Raw genomic sequence first — 20,585 nt, forward strand, 5'->3', positions numbered from 1 at the left:
CTCAGTAGCTTGTACCTCTGGCTCTGAGGCCAGGGGCCAATTGTCCCAGGCCACAGACCAGATGAATTAGTCAAGGGGTATCGACAATAACTCCCTCCCAGTGACCATCACCAGCTGCACAAGCTGTCCCTGCCCTTGCTCCTTGCCAGCAGCAGCACACCTGCCTGCCCCATCACCTCACAGTGCAATACATGGCATTACCCCACCTGAAACAATGTCACAACACAACCAGACTCCCTATTAACTGAGTTTATTTAAGGACGGCATTTTAATTACTGTGCAATTAGAATCCCATTGTGAGGACTCTAGTTGACAGCCAGAGCAGCCCCCAGCTCTCCCTCCCAAGGAGCTCCCTGTCTTGGCCAGTTCCAGTGTTAGGTGTGGCGGTCAGTGCTGGGCAGCAGTGTCAGTGCTGGGCACAATCTTGCCCTGGAGACCTGTGCCAGGTTTGTGAGTCCTACTGCTTCCACACACTGTCCATGGCAGGAGGGTGGAAACCATAACTAAGCCAGAATTCCTTCCCTCTTCTCAAAAAGTACTCAGTGCTTCTAGAAAGGGATCTGGGCAGCCTCTCAGCTGCTGTCCCCTGACATTAAAGTGCTTCAAACAAAATAGGGATGGAGGTGTGCTGCCAGTCAAATCCAGGGAAGGGGGCCCCAGGTCTGAGCAGCAGCAGGAGGGCTCGGCTTGGGGACAGGGAGGACCAAGGCAGACCAACATCTGGCAGCCCCAGGGCTGTCAGAGACAGAGTCAGAAGAGCAGCTGCTCTGCTGGGGAAAACAAGCAGAAGCAAGACAAAAGACAGCACAAACCCCAGGGGAGCAAGTGAAGTGAATCCTGCTTCCAGGACTTGGTCAGGATGCTGCAGGCAGGGCAGAAATGCTGTGCAGCAGCCTGGCCCCCAGCAGCAAGGCTTGCAGCCACCCTCCCTGACCCAGCCCTGCAGCCACCTCTCCTGGTCCCAGCCTCCTCCCTTCTTTCCAACCCTGCCAACCCCACAAGAAGAACCCATGAGGGGTTACATTCCAGCCTGGAATCAGGGCATGTGCTGAAAGAGTCCCTGCCCTTGAGGCCTCCTGCCAGTGCATTGCTCTCTGGTCCCTCAACACCCTCCTTGCACATACAGAGGCCATTCCATCCTTCCTAGCACCCCACATCCCACCTGTGCTGAGGTGGTGCTGGACATGCCATGGCCAAAGCATCCCCCCACGGTGCAGAGGCACCTCCTTAACTGGGCACAGAGCTCATCTTGTCCCACAGGGTCTGACCCTGACCCTGCAGAGCTGTCACTTGTGGCTCTGCATCAGTGAGGAACCAGTCCTTGGCAGCACCCCAGTGCCAAACCCCTCCCCTCCAGGTATCCCCATTGCAAGCAGGCTGTCTGACCATCCCACCACAACACAGCTGGGAAGCTTCAAGGCTTTGCCTGGCTCAGGGACCCTTCCTCCCCCAAGGCAAGCAGGAGATCCTGTTGGGAAAGGGGACCAGCTCCATCCAGGGGTGAGGAACCAGAAGCAGGACAGCCCTGGAGATTTTATACTGCTGAGTCCCAAGCAGATCACATGCCCGCTAAGAAGGCATTTTAAGCAGCACCTCCTTCCGGGGAACACACAGTTAAAAATACAAACAACCACATTAAAAAAATAAAACCAAGTCCAGCAGATTGAAAAAAACCAAAAAAACCCTAAAACAACAAACTGAGACAGAGGTTTGGGGATGCAGCTGGAGGGATGAGCCTTCACCTGCATCCTGACAGGTCTCAGGCAGAGGCAGCTCCACACAAGGCAGGTCCTGTTGCCACCAGAGTGAGGTCCCATGTCATCCTTAAAGGAGGACATATCTCCCTGGTAGGATAGATTGGCAGCATGAGAAGGAAGTAGGGTCAGAAGCCTCACATCCCATGGAGGCAGATTTCCATGGAGCCATGAGCATCTGCCTGCCAAAAGTCCATCAGCATGTCCACTTGTGCAGCTGCTCCAGGAGCAATGTCCCTCTGTAGCACAGGGAAATCTGGCATTTTCATCATTGCCACCTCCTCTGCTCTGATTCTGGAGTGAGAGTAACTGCTCTCCAGCAGTGTCCCACAGCACATTTGAGAAAGGGAGCTGTTATCTATACAACCAACCCCAAACCCCACCCTCCCTCCATGCACACAACCCCCAGCAGCAGAATGGAGGATCAGAGGACTGAGATCTGATTCTCTCCTCCAAGGAGCAGATGTGACCAGAGCGTGCTGACCCTTCAGGGGATCCTGCTCAGCTCAGAGCAGGGCACAGGGATGGACAGCACAACCCTGCCAGGTCCAGCAGGAACAACTGCTTGGGAAAGGTCCCTGTTCTGCCTGCAGTGAAGGCAGGAGCAGCTGCCTCCCCACAAGCAAAGGCATCAGGGAGTGGGAGTGGTACCTGGAGCAGATCCACATGGTGGAATATGCTCCTTTCCCAGCCCGGCACTACTGCATGAGGGAAAAAGAGATCCCTTCAAGACAGCCCTCCAGGCCTCCCAACAGTCCTCCTCATCCCCAATCTGCGTGGCTCAGTCTCTGGTGATGAGGGCCATGCACATAAATAAACTCATTATCTGCTCCTTGGCTGCACCATGTTCATGTGGCTGCCACTGCCTCCGGCTGCTCCAGCTCATCTTCGTAGTCCGAGATGTAGGACTCCAGGCTCGTCTTGGCCATCAGCTCTCTCCGGGCTTGAAGACGCTCGCACCGGGGACAGCGGGTGGATTTGAAGCAGGATTTGTGGTAGCAGGCTTTGCACTCTGTGAGGGAGAGCATGGCTGAGTGCTGGTACAGGCTGACAGACCGCCTGACACTCCACACCCCGGGTCCCTGCACCAGCACATGAAGCTTTGGAAGCACAGGACAGAGGATTTCTGCTCTGCACAAGATCCCTCCCCAAGCTTTCCTGATACTCAAAGGAAACAGTGACTGCCGTAAGTTTTCTCTGGCATTGCACCTGCCAAAGCAAGGCTTGCATGTTGTCAGGAGCCATTTTATGCCGGTTCAGAGGCTGGTCCCAAGCTCTACTCAGTCATTAATAGTGGGCATTATTGAGGATGTCTCCTGAAAGGGCCTAGGGATTTCTTAGCAGGCAGGAAGAGCGCAGAGATAAAGCCTTCAGGCTCTCTCTGCTCTGCAAGGTCAGCTCCAGCCATCCAAGCAGAGGCAGGGGAGCTGTGTTCAGGCTGCAGCCTGTCCTGTAACCACAGTAGGAGGGACAAGGCTCCCAGACACCCACTCACTGCAGTGACTGCCCACAGCTGCCAGGGCAGGCAGCACACTGTGTGGGCAGGAGGGGCCTACACGCTTTACTAGGCCAGCAAACACTATAACAATGATCATCTGCTGCTGTGCTAACATGTTGCAGACACAGGCCATGCACAGGGACACTCTGGTCTGGCTGGCTATGGCCCTGTACCTCTTGCTAACACAAATGCCACTCAAACTGTAAGCAGACCTTGGTGGCCCCAGAGTCTGCCCCTGTTTTTTCCCCAGTATCTCACCTTCACAGGTCTTGCACTTGTTGAGCTCAAAGGGGAAGATGATGTCATCCTCATTCTGGCAGAACTCACAGATGAAGCCTTTGGCTTGGCACAACTGGAAGGAGAAAAGATGAGAAAAAACCAGCTAAATGTTCACCTCCATGGCAAGTAGGACAGAAGGTAGAGTAGGGCAGGACAGCAGGCCACAGTGCCCTGCTCTAACCAGCCCTTCCCCAGCACGGAGCAGAGGAAGGCTGAATCAGCCTGTGTCAGGGCTGGGGGAGAGCTAAAATGGGGTAGCAAATATCCCATTTGTGCTGGGTAGGAGCTCTGTGAAGCAGGCAGAAACAGTTAGCATTGAATCAGTTAACTCGGTGGCTGCCCTGGCACACCAAAGCCTCCCCATCAGTTATCTTTGCGGCAAAGCCTGCTCCCAAGGGTCCAGAGCGATGCAGGAGGCAGGAGAGGAGACCTTACCATGCACTTGTCAATGTGCAGGCTGCCTGCCTTCAGGAGCTCCGTCAGGCGAGGCATCAGGTCCCCTTTTTTGATGGCACTGAAGTCACTCAGCGAGTAGAGGTGCAAATCCTCTGTCAAGTGGCCAGGCACTGTGTCAAAGGAGTCCAGGAGGCTGCAAGGACAGAGAAACCAGAGCTCAGAGCAAAGTGACTCCACCAGGATGCCCTGCTTCACTCCTTATGCTTTCTCTCCCTCCCATTCCAGCCCTCCTTCTCTCCAGAACTCAATGCAGAAGCTGCATGGATTCCCAGTGCAAATTGCCAGGGGACAGAACCAGGACAGCAAAACAGCCCAGAACTCACTCTTTAGCTAGCCGGCACGTCTTGAACATGTTCTTCATGTGGAAAAGCTGGATTCGCAGCAGCTGCAGAGGAAGAGGGGACAAAGAATCAATAAACAGAGCATGGTCCTCAGCCAACAGGTCTGCCCCCTTCCCTGTGCTGCTGAAATAACTGCTGCTCAGCTGCTGCTCTCCTGTTTCCAAAGTGTTTACATCACACGGGGCAAGGCAAGCACAGCCATCATCATGTGCTCCAGGAGATAAACTGAAGCCCAGCTGGATACCAGCCAAAAATTCCTTTTGACATTCCTGTGCCACTGAAGAAATCAGAAGAGGCGAATGGAAAGACACAGTGATGAGGTTTTAAGCTTCCAAAACTGAAATATCTTCTTCTCCCCAGCTTCCCTGAAATAGGGTTTACAGTTGGCAGCCATCCACCTTACCCAAACTCCACTCGGGAAGGCATGGAAAGGGTCTTACCCGCACTTGGTTGAGAGCTTTCACTTTCTGGTACAGGGCAGGATTGATAGCTTGCACGTTGAAGAGTGGGTCACTCCAGATCTTGCTCAGCAGGTCTTTGGAGAAGTTGCTCACATAGTACCTGCTGAAGTCCCACTTGCGCAGGATGCGGCTGGGGATGACGGTCTGGGCGTTCTCGTGGCAGCACTGGCAGAAATACTTGCCCAGGTATTCACAGTACCGCAGCCGCTTGATGTAATCTGGCCAAACCCAGGCAGACAGGCAGGGTCAGCCCAGGCACAGCCTCTGCTGCACTCCCAACACTGCTCAGCATTTCCAACAAGCAAGGAACTCTGCCTTGCTGGCATCTCTGCCAGCCCAGAGCACTCAACACTGGGGTCTGAAAGCACCCTCTGACCGCAAAAGCCTTTGGGACCAATAGTCCAGTCTCATGCAGCCACATCTACCTACATATTCAGGGAAGAGCTCTGCAGCTGCAGAACCTGCTGGGAGTTTGAGGACCCAACAGAAGACTTGGCCTTACAAGAGACAACATCTGAAATGCCCTCTAAAGGACAGGCTGGTGGCTCTTTGCCTCCACCAGCTCTGTGACCGCTTAGAAGAGGAGGCTCCTCTGTGGATAGTGCACACCAATGTGTGTGCACCACACAGTTGACAAAGGCAAGGCAGCACTGCTCCAGGGACCTTGTACTGAGCTCTAGCACCACCCACTCACTCAGCATCTTCCCACTTGTTTGTAGGTTCTTCCCAACCACACTCCAGCTACAGGTCAGGCTCCCAACACTCACCAGGATCAGTCCGGATGCCACAGCCTGCACACCGGTAATTCTGCTTGGCCACAGCCACCTTCCTCCTGCCCAGAGACAGAAGACAACATGCATGACCCAGCCCTGATAGCACCTGGCACCACCAGATGGGTACCAGCACAGGCCTGGGAGGTTTATGTGGACAACACATCCAAAGGAAAAAGCCCTGCAGTGTCCTGGGTCACACCAAAGGCACTAACCCCAGGCCCTGGCTCCATCTCACCACCTCACAGTGGTGACCACTGTGGATTTACCAGGCTCAGAGCAGGGAAACCCCAGCAACCAGAGGATAATCAACCTTGGTGTTGATGGAAAAGCGATGGAAAGGGCAGGTCCCCTGAGAGCCCCCAGCAACATGGGTCCTTACGCTAGGGCTGGGTGAACATTGAAGATGATCTGCGGTCGCGGCGGGGCCCACTCCAGGTTTCCGCGCACCCGAATCCTCAACTTGTAGATGTCGGCGTGCTCTCCATCGTCGGGAGAGATAGGCAGAGAGTCAGGGATGGGCAGGAGCTGGGAGAGGCAGGCAAGAGGGTCAGATCCCTATCTTGTACTGCAAAGGCAGTGCACCTCGCTGGACTGCCAGAAACCTGTAACTGGAGCCCTCTGGAAAAGTGCCAGGCACCAGTTGAACTGCGGGCTGAAGAAGGGCTGTCCCCAGGGATCCAGACACTGCTGTAGGAGGCTGCAGTGGCACAGCCCTGCTTGGCTGCATCCATCTCCAAAGCCCAGACAAACCCCCTCCTCAAGCTCCACACAGGGAGCACTGGGATAAACAAAGCCCCCCTCAGCAGTTCCCTGAAGCCAAGGGTTCAGGGAAGATCAAATGCAATCAGTGACAGGAACTCACAGCCTTACCTTCTGTGGGGCATCATGCTCAGGGACCAGCCACTCCAATTCAGAGGCAGCTGGGAGTTGCATGCCCTCAAACTGCTTCAGCAAGCCCATGGCCACCGCCTCTGCCGAGTTTGAATTGAGGAAGGAGTGGGATCTAGACAGCAAAGGAATGGTTAGTACTGGATCTCACAGCTGTGCTGTTCTTGCTGCCCCATGGTAGTCCCAGCTCAAGTCAAAGACCCTCCCTTCAACTCTGGTACCTTAATTCTGCACTGCCACACAGGCTTAAAATTAATATACATTACTGATTTCTGTCTTTGCAGCTGTCCCCAAGCAAAGCTGGCTAATGGCACCAGAACAACAGTTCAGAAGAGCAAGCAAAACTTAACCCACTTGGCAAAACCTGTGCCTGTTTGCAGGGGAAGCTGCAAAGTGACAGCCAGTGCCTGTATAAGTCAGAAACAACTGCCCTCCCAGTATGAACCCACCCAAGCAGCTGCCAACCATGGACACAGCTTTGTACTTCACCACATGAAGCAAAGGGGTCCCCAGGGAGGGAGGGGGGGACACGTATCTACTCCAGTGCAAGACAGAAGCTGATGCACATGAAAGAGCAGAGCTGGGTAGGAAGGAGAACATGGTACCAATATGTGTCGCCATGAGGTTCAAGACGTACATGGAGTCTGAGGAGAGAAAGGACTTCCTGCTGGAGTCTGGGTTCCTCTTGATGTCTGCATCTGAATCACAAACAGACAAGGTGGAACAGATGGGACAGGGCAGGGGGATACACTCATTTCAAACCAAAGCTTCAAGGTAAAACTCATCAAGCTGTTCAAAAGCAAGTGAACTACAGCATCAACTTCTACCAGTGGTACTGAGCAGCAAGGAGGGGTGTCAGTCTAATCAGTCAGCTGCCAGGATTACAAGGGAAAGGTATGGTGGGATGCTGTGGACAGCCAGTCTGAAGTTTGGGGGGAGTGGCTGCTGGTACAGGTCGCACACCAAGTCCTAGCAGTAACATGGCCTGAAATAGAACACACACAGAAGCCTGGAGAGTAGGGTTAGCAAGGAGGTTTAGTAGCTCTCTACACATAGTACAGATGCTGGAAGGGATTAGCAATGGGATGCAGAGCCCTTTTCTCTACTTGACTGTAACCTGTAAGATCAGACATTTGTCACACTGACAGCTTGTCAGAGACTGCACAGCCAGGGCTGGCAGCCTGTGCTCAGCACTGCCTAGACACATCAGCATCCCTGCAGAGAAAGGGCCAGCATCCATGACCTCTGCAGAGGTCACAGACTCATCTCCTGAGGAGGGAGGGGTTCAAGATAAGGCGCAGGACACTGCAGTCCTACTCCCTACACCCCTCCATCAGCTCCCCAAGAGCCCTGGGCTGCCCTGAAGCTCAGGTATCAGGCAGTGGTACCTGCACCACTCATCTTTCTTTCACTCCAGCAGGTTAAACCCTAACAGGGAATCTGTCTCAAGAGTACAAGACTCCTGTGTCAGGACACTTTCAGTTGTACAGCACAGACAGAAGCAGGCAGAAAACTGCTTCACGGCTGATAAGGCTCCCAGAAAAGGGAAGAAGGCATGCAAGGGGAAAGTACTACAGGTCAGGACAGAAGAGTGACCAAAGCCACAACCTTTATCCCAATAGGTCTGCTGTTTTGTACCTCTGGGGAGCTCTAGGAATGGTCTGCAGTGACCACACCTCCCACACACAAAAGCCTGTAGCTTCCCCTGCCCCAGTGCCTGGCATGGGGAGGCACAGCTCAGGGTTCCTGCTCCTGTACCCCAAGCAGGTTGACTAACACAAATCTGTAGAGAGCCCACACGATCCCAGCCAGGCACAAACTGTACACTGAGGCCAAAGGAATCACAGCCTGTGATGCAAGGGAATCACAGGCTGAGCAAAGAGTGTCCCCCTGCCCCAAGCTTTTCTACAGAGAGCCAGACTGCCCTAGCAACAAAGGGAGCAAGTCCTGCAAATTTACAGACTCACACTACTGGAATTCACCTTGGACACTCGACCTTCATTGTTTGACATCCATTGCTAAAACAGGCATAGGAAAGCATCCTAATGTTAAGGAATTCACATACCTATGTCATGCAAACTGAATTCCAGCTGCAGAAAACAAGAAATTCAGGCAAACAGCCTCATAACCTCCGTGGTGCACCAGCCAGACACAACTGCCATGCTCTGGTGCCTTCTGCTCTGCACAGGAAGGTCCCGCATGGTCCTAGACTATGATGAACACGAGCAGATGGGGCACACACAGCACAGAATGGGCCGGGTGCTATGGGGAGGCAGAGCCAGCACACTCAGGCAGTGACATGGTCTCAGGGGTGGCAGAGGAAGCCAGATCTGACCCTAGGATTTCAAGGGAGCTAGCACTGCAACCCTGACACTGCTTGCTTCCAAACATCAACTGCAAACACTCCCCAAATCCTCATTAGTTACCCAAAACATCTCTGCTGCCAATGCTATCAAGTGGGGTAGTCCCCAGGAAGTTTGAGAACAGCCCCCAAATCTAAGGACATCACCCCACACCCCACGTGGCAAGCTTCAGAAAGGATCACAGCCTGGTCTGTGAACACAACAGGGCTGACAGGAAAGATCTGAGCACCAACAAGCCCATCAGGAGCAACATGTTGGTTCTGAACACCTGACAGCAGAGATCAGCAGCAGCCCAGCAGGCTGTTCCCTTGCTAAAGCAAACAGGGAGCACATGAAGGTTATTTAAACACAGCCAGCAGACCAGAAGGATTACCTGGTACTACTGTAAACAATAAAACACTAAGCTGCATGTGATCCCAGTGATTAGGACCTCCAGCATGAACAAACTGCCTGTGCCCTGTCTGATCTCACTAATTCTCTCTCTAGAACTTCTTTCTAGAAGGGTTCCACTCCAAGTCAAGTCTGAGCAGAACAGGAAGTCTGTGGTTCAGATCAAAGCTATGGCATACCAGCTCTGCCAAATCAAGCAGGATAATGCTCTCCAAGGTACTTGGGATGGAGACCTGGTCCCACATCGAAGGACTCTGCTCTCATTCAGCCCAGGCTCAGCCTTCAACACCTACAGAGCTTCACTGTCCTGTGAAGTCCTACCCCAGGCAAGACAGGTCTTCACCACAGCAGGCACTTTTGATACATCCAAAATACTGCGTGGCAAAATGGGGATGGAGCCCACAGCAGAACTCCTCTGCATCCGCTCCACTCAATCCTGCCACATCATCCTGCCACAGCTCTCGTTGCTGACATCTGCATGATACTGGAACTAATTCCCAGTTCTGAAGCCAGGCAGATTTTGAAGAAGTGTGCCCGTGCACACACACACACACACACCTTGCACACACACGCGCGCGTGCCCAGGGAGCACTGCAGGGTACCTGAGAACAAGGAAGCCATTGACACTGAGAGGCCGTTCTTGGACATTTGAATCAGGTTAGATCCATCGTTACCATCTGTATGACATGGTGATGACAAAACAGTTGACTTCAGTGCTTCAGCCAGGCCGGAGAGAAAGGGCATAAAACAAGAGCAGCACTCACACGAGGAGAGCGCAGAACTGAATTCACACACTCCTCTGTGGGCTACAAAACTGAGCCCAAAACCTTTCATGGACTGAAAGGAGAAGTTGCTATCAACAGTCAGGAGACAAGCAGTTTAAAGCTCAAGACTGTACAACTCCATCTTCTTTTAAGTAAGAGAGATGGAGGTACTGCTGAGAAGTAAGTCATCTACTTCAGAGGATGAATGAGGCTCTGAAGAAAATGCATACCCAGGAACTTGCACTGGTCTCCTGTGGGTGACAAGCTCAGCCACCCAAGCTGCCAGGAGCAGACACCACAGGCATTGCAGGTCAGGATGTGACCAATACCCACCATTCAAGAGGTAAGTGGTCAGAGCTACAGCTCCTTCTGCCTGGGGAGAAGAGAGGATGGCAGCTCTCCCACCTCTCTAGCTGTGACAGTAGCTATGTGTACCAGGGAATGAAACAGAAACCACCTACCAGCCAGAGGCACAGAATGTGACAGGGTTACAGAAGATTTTGGAGGAAAGTCATGCTACCGCATGAGGGAAACTGATTGCTCTGCTTATACTCAGAATTCAGCCATTTGTTTGGGAAAAGCCATCTTGAAGGCCAGAGGGACAGGGTCCTCTTCAGTAGGACTGATCCCAACACAACCACACCAGGGAGTTGTTTCTATGTAAGAAGGCAACACAGCCATTCCCTCCTACCTCGGATCTCGTACTCTTCCACCTCCTCTGCAGAGCCAGAGTCAGAGAGCCGCATGGAGCCATGGGAGCTGAACTGGGACCCGCTGTCTGTTGCCACGAGACCTGGGAGAAAGGCATCACAGCCAGGTCATCAGTGGAAGTGCTCCAAAAAGCCACTGACAGCTATGGGAAATGGAGATAGATACGGGAGGGATGGAGCTCAAGGATGGAAAACACTGTGGGTTCAATATGAAATTACATTCCATAGCTCAGGGCCAGCAGTGTTATCAGTGGATGGTATCTGTCACATTATGGTCCTCAATAGCAGCAGTTTCACTAATCTTGGCACCACCTTGGCAGCAATTTAACTGTTTCCAAGGAACAGGCAGGAAGGCCAGCAGCTATAGGATAGGCAATGGACAGAAAACCCGCATCCCACTAGCTGATGAGCCCAGAACACATCACCCACTGTCTGAGCCCATCTCCTGGCAGGTAGGGAACAGGTGTCTGGTGCGGATCTGCTGGCGCCGAATGCGAATCTTTTGTTTAAGCTCCTGGATCTCCTTGTCACTGTCTTCTTCCTCCTCCTCCAGCTGCCGGCTCATCATGTTGCACTTCATCAGCTCAATGGCAGCGATCAGGGACTCTGAGATGCTGAAGTGGGCGTTCTCCTGCAAGAGCAAAAGCATTCAAGGCTCTGCGTGGACACACTAGCAAGACTTGGTAAAATTTTGTTCCCCACGTATCCCAGGAAAGAGCTTATTACTCATGGATGGTGGCAGAAAGATGTTAATCTCTGTCAAAATACAGCTCTTCTATAAGGACCCAGAAAACAAAGCCTTCTTGGGCATCAGAATACCCACGAAACACAAGAGTCATCCTACAAAGAGGATGTGCAACACATCCACTCTGGAGGGGCAGCACACAGCCCTAAGGGGCCCTAACATTGCAAAGCTGCTATGTATATGACAGATGGACAAATCCCAGCTACTATACACCACCGAGGAGCTCAGCCTTGGAGTTCTGTGCACAGCTCTACAACAGGCAACACACATATTATCGTCCCCACGACAGGAAGTATCCCTGAGCCTGCAGTAAGATAAATTCCCCAATGCACACAGGCTGCTGCTGCTTCCCTCACCTTCTCCAGGTCTGCACAGCTGCCAAAGTCCTGCTCAGAGAGATAGCTGATGAGGGACTGCCCTTCTGAAGGTCTCCTGAACATCCCTTCCCCCGAGCTCAGGTACTGTCCAGAGTCTAGAAAAGCAAGGGACACAGGTATGAGGGAAGGACCTGCTATCTCCATGCCACCAAGCCCTGCCAGCACCCCACAAGCAGGTGCCAGCACTCGAGGCCACTGCAGCCCAAGGAGGAACCTGAGCAGGACTGAGTGTCCCCACTGAGGCTGACTGTACTCACCATACTCCATGTAGAGGGAGCTGGGTGTACTCAGTTCACTGCTCTGTGTGGAAGCAGAGACCGGCCCACTCCCTCCACTTGGATCACCATGGGACTCTGGAAGGGAAGATGACACCAGGCACACCTAAGTACCTCAGAGGCACCCTGCCACTGCACAGGGTGAAATGAAAGGGGCTTGGCATCACACACGCAGGCACAAATGGATGAAATAAAGAGACATCTTCCTGCTCCATGCCACAGCTGAGGGCAAGCCCAGGAGGAGACAAAACTAGAAAGGCATTTCAGGCAAGAGAAGGGGAATGAAGGAGAGATCATGAGAGACATGGAACAATCACATCCTGAGCCTTCCTTAATTTACCCCAGAGCAGCACTGGGGGACACAACAGGCTCCAGCAAGTACCTCCTGCCAGCTCTTTCTTCCTGAGGGAGCATTCTGAGGGCAGTTATGCCCCAGAACAAAGAACAGGAGACGCAGGGAAACATGAGCAGTCAAAGGATCTGTGGGGATCTCTGCCCTGCAAAGCAGCCTGGACACCAGTGTAAGGAGACATCTGAAGGACATGTTCCTGCTCCACTGTAAGCCAGGACTCCCCACGCACAGCGCTCAAGGTGACCTACACGGGCTGTGGGCAGGGCTCTGCCCCATGCACACACTGTGGTGCAACTCCCTGCCAGACTGAGCCAGTGGAGACTGCCAGGAGCTGGCCTGACCAGAGACCAAGAACAGGTGGTGCTCTACAGAGAGCCATGGCCCCAGGGAGCACCTGGATGGAGTGGCTGGGTGACCAAGGACTGCTGAAGGAGACTGAAAACACCCTGCCTGGAGTGGGAGAAGCACACAGCTCTGGATACAGGGAGGTGCCAGCTGACAATCCTGTGCCTAATGGAAGGGCAAACCTGTCCTCTCAACTTCCTATTCATTTTTGCTCCCAGCTTTACCATAACTGATGTGGCTGGAGGCTCCTGAGCCCAATACCAGCCTCTCCCTGTCAGGGCCATGAAGCAGCAGCCACCAGGATGGAGCCTGGGATCAACCCACACCACAGGCTGGGAGACAAGAGGGTAGGATAGGAGACTCTCACAGCTACTCACTGCAGCCTGACAGGGTGTCCTGCAGCCACCTCAACACAGAAACCACCTCATGGGGTGGATGCCTGGGGATGCCACATACAGCAGAGCCTACTGCTGAAAGGTAAAGTGAGGCAGTGCTCAGCATCATCTGTTGGAGCAGGACACAAGGCTGGACACATCTCTCTGAACACTCAACACCCCCAGGGATGAGCCTTCCCAGATTCAGAACCCTCAGCACACAGATGTGAGCTCAACAAATGCAGTGCCACTGTTCAGTGGATGCAAAACAAAACAGCCTGGCTTTTTGAACTGCTGACTTTTTCTGCACATGGGGCAAAGGGATGGTAGCACCCCAGCAATTCTGCTTGGGGTAAAACCTGCCCTGAGCCCAAAAGAGCATCCAGGAGTCTCAGCTGTAGTTACACACACTGGAAATCAGTCAATATAAAACCTCCCTGTGCCACAGATCCATGAAATAAAAGGAAAAATTAGATGTTCAAGCCCATGCCTGGTTGGCTGCCAGCCCTTATTCTCTAGGTAAGAGAGGAAACCTCTCCTGGCTTCTGAGGCAGTGGATGGAGGGAAGGGCAGGGGATGCAGCTCAGAGACTTGGTGGCCAGCACTCTCTAATGCCATGCAGGGGAGCTGGACACACTTCTGGGTCTGGTCCACTGCTTCCACAAACCAAGCTGGAATCTTCGGTCAGGTCACATGCATAAACCAGACCACACTTCAAAGCATCAGCTGGGACACAACAAAGAAAGATTTTTTTGGTTTTCTAAATGAACACTAATGGATTGATGGCAATCCTGAACTTGATGCAATGATCACTAATGAAGGGCTGTTATACTGTCTCCCAAACCTGCCACTGGATCTTCTATTATAATGGTGATATCCCTGAGGCCTCCTGGGCAGACAGAGGAGGAGAAGGGCAGCATTAAGGGAGAGAAAACAGAGACATACTAGTTACTATTCAGCAAGGACCTCCACTTCTCCAATGAAGGCAGCATCAGGGCAAACTCCCACAACTGGTTGTCCCCTCACACCCCACTCTCCCCAGCCCCATGTATTCACTCACTCAAGATCACAGGAGAACCCAGCAGGTCACCAGTGGGATGACATCCTACCAGTTGGATGAGCCCAGGCCCCAGTCCCATCCCAGCCAAGCAAGGCCAGTGGAGAAGAACAGCTGATGCCACAGCATTGCTGCCATTTTCTAAGATTTTAGTAAAATCTGGCAATACCAGTAACAGTCCAGGCCAGGGCATTCCGGGAAATAAGATGTCATCCCATCATTCCAGTGTGGAGCTGAAAAGCTAAGGGAAAAGACCAACCACTTGCCCACTGTCCCTCTCTCCAACATGATCCATGCAATCAAGGGGGTGGCCAGCATCAGCTTTCTGTTACCAGAGACTCCCATGCCCAAAAGTCTTCCCAGAAAAGCTGTCCCATTACCGTGCAACTTCCCAGAAGTCACATTGGTGTCAGAGTGTGAGCGCACATGGCTCTTCTTGAGGATGCCCTGTGGAGCTGAAGACTGTCCCTCTGAGAAGCTGGACCGGCGCAACAGGCTCAGGCCCCTGCTGCCACCTCCACTTGCTCCCTGCTCCCCCAGGGATGATACTGAGTCCAGCTTCTGGGAGCTGCTGGAGGAGAAGAGTTTGGAGCTACTGCTCTTGGTGCTGCTGGTGCTGGTGCTGCTGCATGCCCGGCCCCGGCGTCCCGAGTTCCCAATGGCCAGGTACTCCGGCCCGTCATTAACATCACTCTGTGGATCATCCTGACTCCCTGTCCAAGTGTCCTCGCTCTGGCTGGTGGTGCTGGAGCTCATCTCGCTGGCTGGAAAGACGGAGTCTTTTGGTGAGGGGACGTGGAAGCGGGTGACAGAGCTGGGCTGCTCCAGAGGGGACCTGCCCTCACTGAAGGAGGAGGACCGGGTGGACGGGCAGCGCTCCTGGGGCTGGCTGGAGTTGGAGCTGCCACAGGAACTCACTGGTCTCCTGTCTGGACAGAGGCAGGAGCATGATTTCACACACTTTGGCACAAGGAGACAACGAGACATATCCTGTGGCAATAAGATTGTGGCTTCACACCAGCATGCTCACCCACCACAGGCAAATCCCTCCCTCCTCATGGGAAGTCTTCCATACCCATCCACACCAACAAATACATAGGCAGATAAAAAGGTAAAGGCTTTTCTGGTCTAAGCTCTCCAACCCACCCTTGATACCTGAGAGGCCAGAGGAGGCTGGATGCTGGAGGCTGGAGAAGGACCCAAAGCAGCGCTGCTGTGTGCAGGTGGCAGCAGGGACACTCGGGGATGCAGGGAGGGCAGTCAGGCTCTGACTCTTCGTCACTGGAGATGGATTGTCACTCTTCCTGGTAAGCTGAAGAGAGGTGACACCATCAATAAATCAGCATCTATGGGGCTACATGTCAAAAGAGCAGCAACAGAAAGGGATCAGCCTTCAAATGCCTTGCCACCAACCAGAAATGATGTGGCAGCCCTGGGAACACGAGGGTGGGGAGGGAAAAACACGGCAGCACAGAAGGGAAGCGGCTCTTTGTTCACAGCCCTGGGACAGATTCCCATTGGGAAATTACCAGGCTCTCAGTGAAATGATCCAGGCAGCCCAGCGCACCCGGCAGACGGCTCTTGTGTCCCTCACCACTGTGATCACACATCTCTCTTGTCCCAGCAGAAGCGTCTGACGCGCACAGGGACGGCAGTGACGTGCCGGCCAGCTGAAAGAACACAGCCCCCATTTAACGAAGCCTCACTGATTGCTCTCCTCTGGGGACTCTGTGCAAAGAAGGCAGCTGCTGTTTCCCTCCTCTGGAGAGGGGACAGCTGGCACAGGGCTGCACAGAGGGTCACTGGCATAATGAGCAGGAGTAGGCACCCAGGTGTCCTGAAGCACTGCCCATCCCCTCAAGAGGGTGACTGTCCCTCATGACCAGGCAGCTCTGTGTGCTGGCCTTGAAGCCTGGGACTGTTGGAGAGAGCTTTAAAGGTGTCTCTTACAAGAAATTGGTCCTCAGGTCCTCTACTCAAATCCATGGTGCAAGCATGAACCAAAGTGCCCCACTACAGGCTCCACACAGCCATCTCACCCACCCTGGTCGTGCTGGCAGGACAAAGACCAGTTCCCCATTCTCCTCCCCTCCTGGAGCAACTTTTGTTAGTTCCAAGTCCAGCCCCTTGTCCAAGGGCTCTGCATGCCCTGAATGTGACCTCGAGGGAGCAGCCACAACCAGCTGGCATCTGGGGAGAGCCAGATGTAAAATCTGGGACCTCAACTCACCATGGAAGTGTCGATCTGAGCCAGAAGCCTGGGGTTGTTCTGCTCAACAGCTTCCAGGCACTGCAGCATGGCCGTGACGTGGGCGTCACTGAGCAGGAAGGCAGTATCTGGGGAGAAAAAATGCTGCTCAAGGGAGTCCCTCTCACCCACACAGTTTGACAAACCGGTTGCTCACATGCAAACCAACATTTCTGCTGTCCTCCCTCACTCCCACACAGCTTTGAAATGCCACCAGCTAGGTATTTTCCTAGTAAGAAGGAAAAGGCCCATTGCTCTTTACCTGTGTAGAACTTCCTGATGTACTGCCGGTTCTCCAGGAGCGGCCTCAGCTGCGCTGACAGGCAGTGGCACTGCAGGCTGTGCTGCAGCCACAGCTGCGCAATGGCCTGGTCCCCTGGGCCCTCGGGGTCACGCTGGCCACTCTCCTGCAGGCTGATGAACTGGAAAGGGATGTCAGGCACAGGTTAAGGCAGGCAGAGGCAAGAAGGGGACCAGGGCTTGTTCCAACGCATGGCTTTGGTCCCCTTGATAACAGCAGCTTTCCCATGCCAGTTGCAGGAAAGAGGGCATGTCCCAGCAGCTCCCCAGCCACCAGGGAGGCAAAAGCACCAGGCAGGAACAATGCTTCAAAGGTCAGCCAGTGACCAAAGTCCTCTGAGAGCCACCAGCACAATTAACTTCTCTTGCACACTCTCTCCTCCATGACCTGGAGGGATCCCATGCTCCCAAATCCCATCTGACCCCGGTGGTGACAGTCATTTTCCTGCTGACACATTAACTGGGAAAGGCTATGGCAATGCTTGAGCTGCTGCAGCCTGCAGTAACTGGAGTTACACCCCTGATCCCACAGCAGCAGGCTGGACACAGGGACCACCAGTGGCCAGCCTTTTGTGCCAATCCACAGCAGGAACCATGGGTGTCAGCACAGGGCAGCCGAGGACCAGGAGCATCCCCATACGCCAGCAGCTGGCGTAAGGAATGGGAGAATAAATGCATGGTGAAGTCATAACGCAGAAAATGGGACAGCCCAGACCCTTAGAGATCTGCACAGACACATGAATTACCCCTGCACATACACAAGAACTGCTTGTGCCAGTTCCCTTGGTGATGCCTGCTGCACCCCGCCCTGCAGACCTGGAGACTGGCCTGGGAGAAATAAGCAGCCAATTGTCTCAGCCCAAGCCACACTGAGGTCCCAGGACACAGCTTGTACCCAAAAACACAGCTGTGTCAGCCTCCACAAGCCATGGAGCCACTTAAACCACAAGAGCCCAGGCACTGCTGTCCCATGGGCTCCAGCCCAGCTGCCCTCTGCCCTCCCACTGGGCATACAAGACCACCCCACCAGAACCCACCTTCTCCAAATGATGAGCAGAGCCTGGACTCAGCCAGCGAATGTCCTTCACAAAGTGCCAGTAATCCTTCTGTCTGCAGCACACCTGCCCAGGACAGGCATAGTCAGGTACCACCTCCCAAGTGCCAGTTAAATGAGCACATCCCCATTAGTCCCTTGCTGCCACAACAGACTGTTTGCCTCAGCTTTATTCAGACAATGAGGGATTTTCTTAGTTATTCTTCCCTTTAGAGAGGAACTGCAACAGAGTTTCTGTGTTCCTCTCTACCCTACTGGTTGTAAACACAGACCCAAAAAGTGTCTCTTCACCAAAAATCTGATTATTTTTACTTCCATCGCTATTTCCTCTTTCGCAAGTGACAGAGGAATGGCTTCTGTTTTGGTGGTTTATTTGGTTTGGCAGGGCATTTTGAAAGACTAGAAAACTAACATGATAATTTTAGTTTTCTAGACTGAACTCGGTTCTCTGGACAAACAAATAAAATTAATTCAAAAGTTTAAAAACCTCTAACCCTAGTTTTCTTAATGTGTACATATGGATTTTTTTACCTTTTTTCTTTTTAATTCCCAACTGTAGATGAAAAAGTTGCCAAGAAAATAAAGTAAATGGAAATGTTTTGCTGGAGCAACTATGAGCCAACTGCTGTTAGGAAGCTGTATTTTTATGGGCCTCCTTTTGCAACTCCTATAGCTTGATTGGTGTCACACATGCCTGATGAGAGATGTTTCTGAGTAGAAGAGCTGTCTTTGCCTATAGTAAAAGCACTGAGGAAGGTAACGCACCATCCTGCTTTACAGGTCTGGCATGAACTGCTACCAACAGACAGACAAGCATAAATCATTTTAACCTCACTCCAGAAGCCTGTGAATAACAGGTCTGTCAGAAGGGAGCACGGCACTCCTCATATGGAAAAGGTAACTCCTCTCTCTATTGATCTCCCAGAGAAGGTCCCTGGTCCATGCAGCTGGGGACTAACAGGGACAGAGCAGCACCTCAACTAATGCTGTCTGCAAACTTAATAAATCCAGGGAGCAAAGCTCCCTGCTTGGACAACCTGCCAGTCTGGTGCTTCCTGGAAGTTTATCAGCCTGGGTGCAGCACTGTATAGACGCAGTTTTCCTGATCTGGGACCCAGCTGGCCCATGCAAACTGCCTGGGGCTCCTCTGTGCTGTTCTCTTCTCTCTGGGTGGCAGAGCCACTGATGGGAAGCCTGTCCCCAGGCAAACCCTGCAGCCTTGCTTCATCTTTCCACTGTAAATTAATTGTGCTGGTAATTGCAAGCTGAAGGGGAGATCTTCAAGCCTCTGCACACAAGCAGGAAAGAGAAATTCCTCCAGGCAGCCATGGAAGGGGGGAAGGCTGGGTGAGCAACTGCAGGCACAACAAGAGCCTGGAAAGAGTGATCCCATTCACGCAGAGCATGGGTTTGGCTGCCAGCTCCTGTTACTAACACAGCTAACCAGAAACAGTAAAGATGCAAGGTTTCTCTTGCCAGGCCTCGCTGGGGACTTGTCCAAGTGCAGATGATACGGGGCTGACTCACTGCAAATGCAATTTAATCGCTTGGCTGCAGCAGAAAGAAAGGAGAGAGGGGCTGGCTTCAGCACAGGGGGCACAAGTACTTAGGAAAACCATATTGAAAGTAGATGAGATAGAACTCCAGGTCCCTCTGACAACCACAGCATTTACCAGGCAAGCTCAGTCCCTGCTTGGATCACTTCCCACCCTGTTAAAAGCACTGTGCCTACTCTGCTGTGAGCACCGAAGTGAGCTGCAGCAACCTGCTTGTGACAGGCACTGAGGCCATGACAGACAGACAGACAGTTGTGCTGGCAGGAGTCATACCTTGTCATGCATGAGCCCATGGTAGAGGATGCTGTGCATGTCTCTGCAGAGCCGTTCCAAGCCGCCATACTTGGACCAAACATTTGGGTTGCTTATAGACACCAAACCTTCCACTGTGGTCTTCAGGTTGCCAAGGAGCTTCCAGTGCTCCTTCCTGCAGAGGAACACAGCAACATATATCAGAGATACAGCAAGGTTTAAGTAACATCACAACAGGAACACGGTATTGTACTCTCTTGAAGGAAACTGTCCAGGCTGAAACCTTTGGTGGTCCAGGAGCTAGCAAAGGTGAGCTGAAGCACTTTGTGCATCCCTGTGGTCTCCCACACATGGTTTGTGGACAACAAGCCATATTGTAATGATTCTTCTGAGTGCTAGCCACCACTAGGAGACAGACAAACAGACTGATGGCTCCTGCAATGTACCACGTGCCCAATCTGGGCCAAAAAAGCTGGGGATTCACTTTCTAGCAGGCTCTTGCTTCACTGACATGTTCTGTCTAAGAGAGCAGCATCCCCTCAGGAGCACAGCAGCTGTATGGAAGGGTGTGAGGGCCACCACATCGAGCAGACCCTATGTTTACAGAGCAGCATTCCCTGAGCAGTGAACACCACCTCGAGAGCTCCAGCCCTGTCAGGATGCAGAGCTGCTCCTCTCCCAGGGAGGTGACACTTCATCTGCATCTCCAGCTGTATCACTCTCTGTAGCTGACCTGCTGTAGGCATAACTTGCAAAAACATTATCATCTTATGGATAGACATTAAAAAACTGCTGGCGAACTCTAGAGTGTGCACAACAGTTCATCAGTATCATCCCCCTTGGCTGCCCTGCATACAGCAAGAAATCACCATTATCTACCACAAAGCAGGAGCGATGGTGCAGAGAGGTAACATCATTTGACTATGCAAAAGCAGCTTTGGGGAAGGAAGCTTTGGATGACTGAGGTTCCCAT

The 20,585-nt window shown here is 52.8% G+C and overlaps 1 protein-coding gene across 19 annotated transcripts in view; it reads right to left on the bottom strand.

The window, feature by feature from the left end:
- Positions 1-234: 234 nt before the first annotated feature.
- RUBCN (rubicon autophagy regulator) overlaps positions 235-20,585 on the bottom strand; it is a 30,494-nt gene continuing 10,143 nt past the window's right edge. For 8 of the 19 annotated variants that reach the window (XM_086843071.1, XM_086843062.1, XM_086843063.1 and 5 more), the window contains exons 2-22: positions 19,634-19,787; positions 17,788-17,871; positions 16,713-16,872; positions 16,433-16,539; positions 15,732-15,872; positions 15,358-15,514; positions 14,583-15,131; positions 12,057-12,152; positions 11,779-11,894; positions 11,107-11,308; positions 10,659-10,760; positions 9,806-9,880; positions 7,088-7,148; positions 6,433-6,565; positions 5,942-6,087; positions 5,557-5,621; positions 4,769-5,007; positions 4,311-4,372; positions 3,967-4,120; positions 3,511-3,604; positions 235-2,766 (exon numbers count right to left, since the gene is read on the bottom strand). In XM_086843071.1, coding sequence (XP_086699197.1) covers positions 2,603-2,766; positions 3,511-3,604; positions 3,967-4,120; positions 4,311-4,372; positions 4,769-5,007; positions 5,557-5,621; positions 5,942-6,087; positions 6,433-6,565; positions 7,088-7,148; positions 9,806-9,880; positions 10,659-10,760; positions 11,107-11,308; positions 11,779-11,894; positions 12,057-12,152; positions 14,583-15,131; positions 15,358-15,514; positions 15,732-15,872; positions 16,433-16,539; positions 16,713-16,872; positions 17,788-17,871; positions 19,634-19,672 — 2,946 coding nt within the window. In that variant the 5' untranslated portion in view covers positions 19,673-19,787 and the 3' untranslated portion in view covers positions 235-2,602. Of the gene's footprint in view, positions 2,767-3,510; positions 3,605-3,966; positions 4,121-4,310; positions 4,373-4,768; positions 5,008-5,556; positions 5,622-5,941; positions 6,088-6,432; positions 6,566-7,087; positions 7,149-9,805; positions 9,881-10,658; positions 10,761-11,106; positions 11,309-11,778; positions 11,895-12,056; positions 12,153-13,989; positions 14,035-14,582; positions 15,132-15,357; positions 15,515-15,731; positions 15,873-16,432; positions 16,540-16,712; positions 16,873-17,787; positions 17,872-19,633; positions 19,788-20,585 lie in introns of all 19 variants that reach the window. The other 11 variants (XM_086843074.1, XM_086843067.1, XM_086843069.1 and 8 more) reach the window with 2 other exon arrangements.

This window comes from Cyanistes caeruleus, chromosome 10 (assembly GCF_971803275.1).
Source record: "Cyanistes caeruleus chromosome 10, bCyaCae1.hap1.1, whole genome shotgun sequence".
NCBI lineage: Eukaryota > Metazoa > Chordata > Aves > Passeriformes > Paridae > Cyanistes > Cyanistes caeruleus.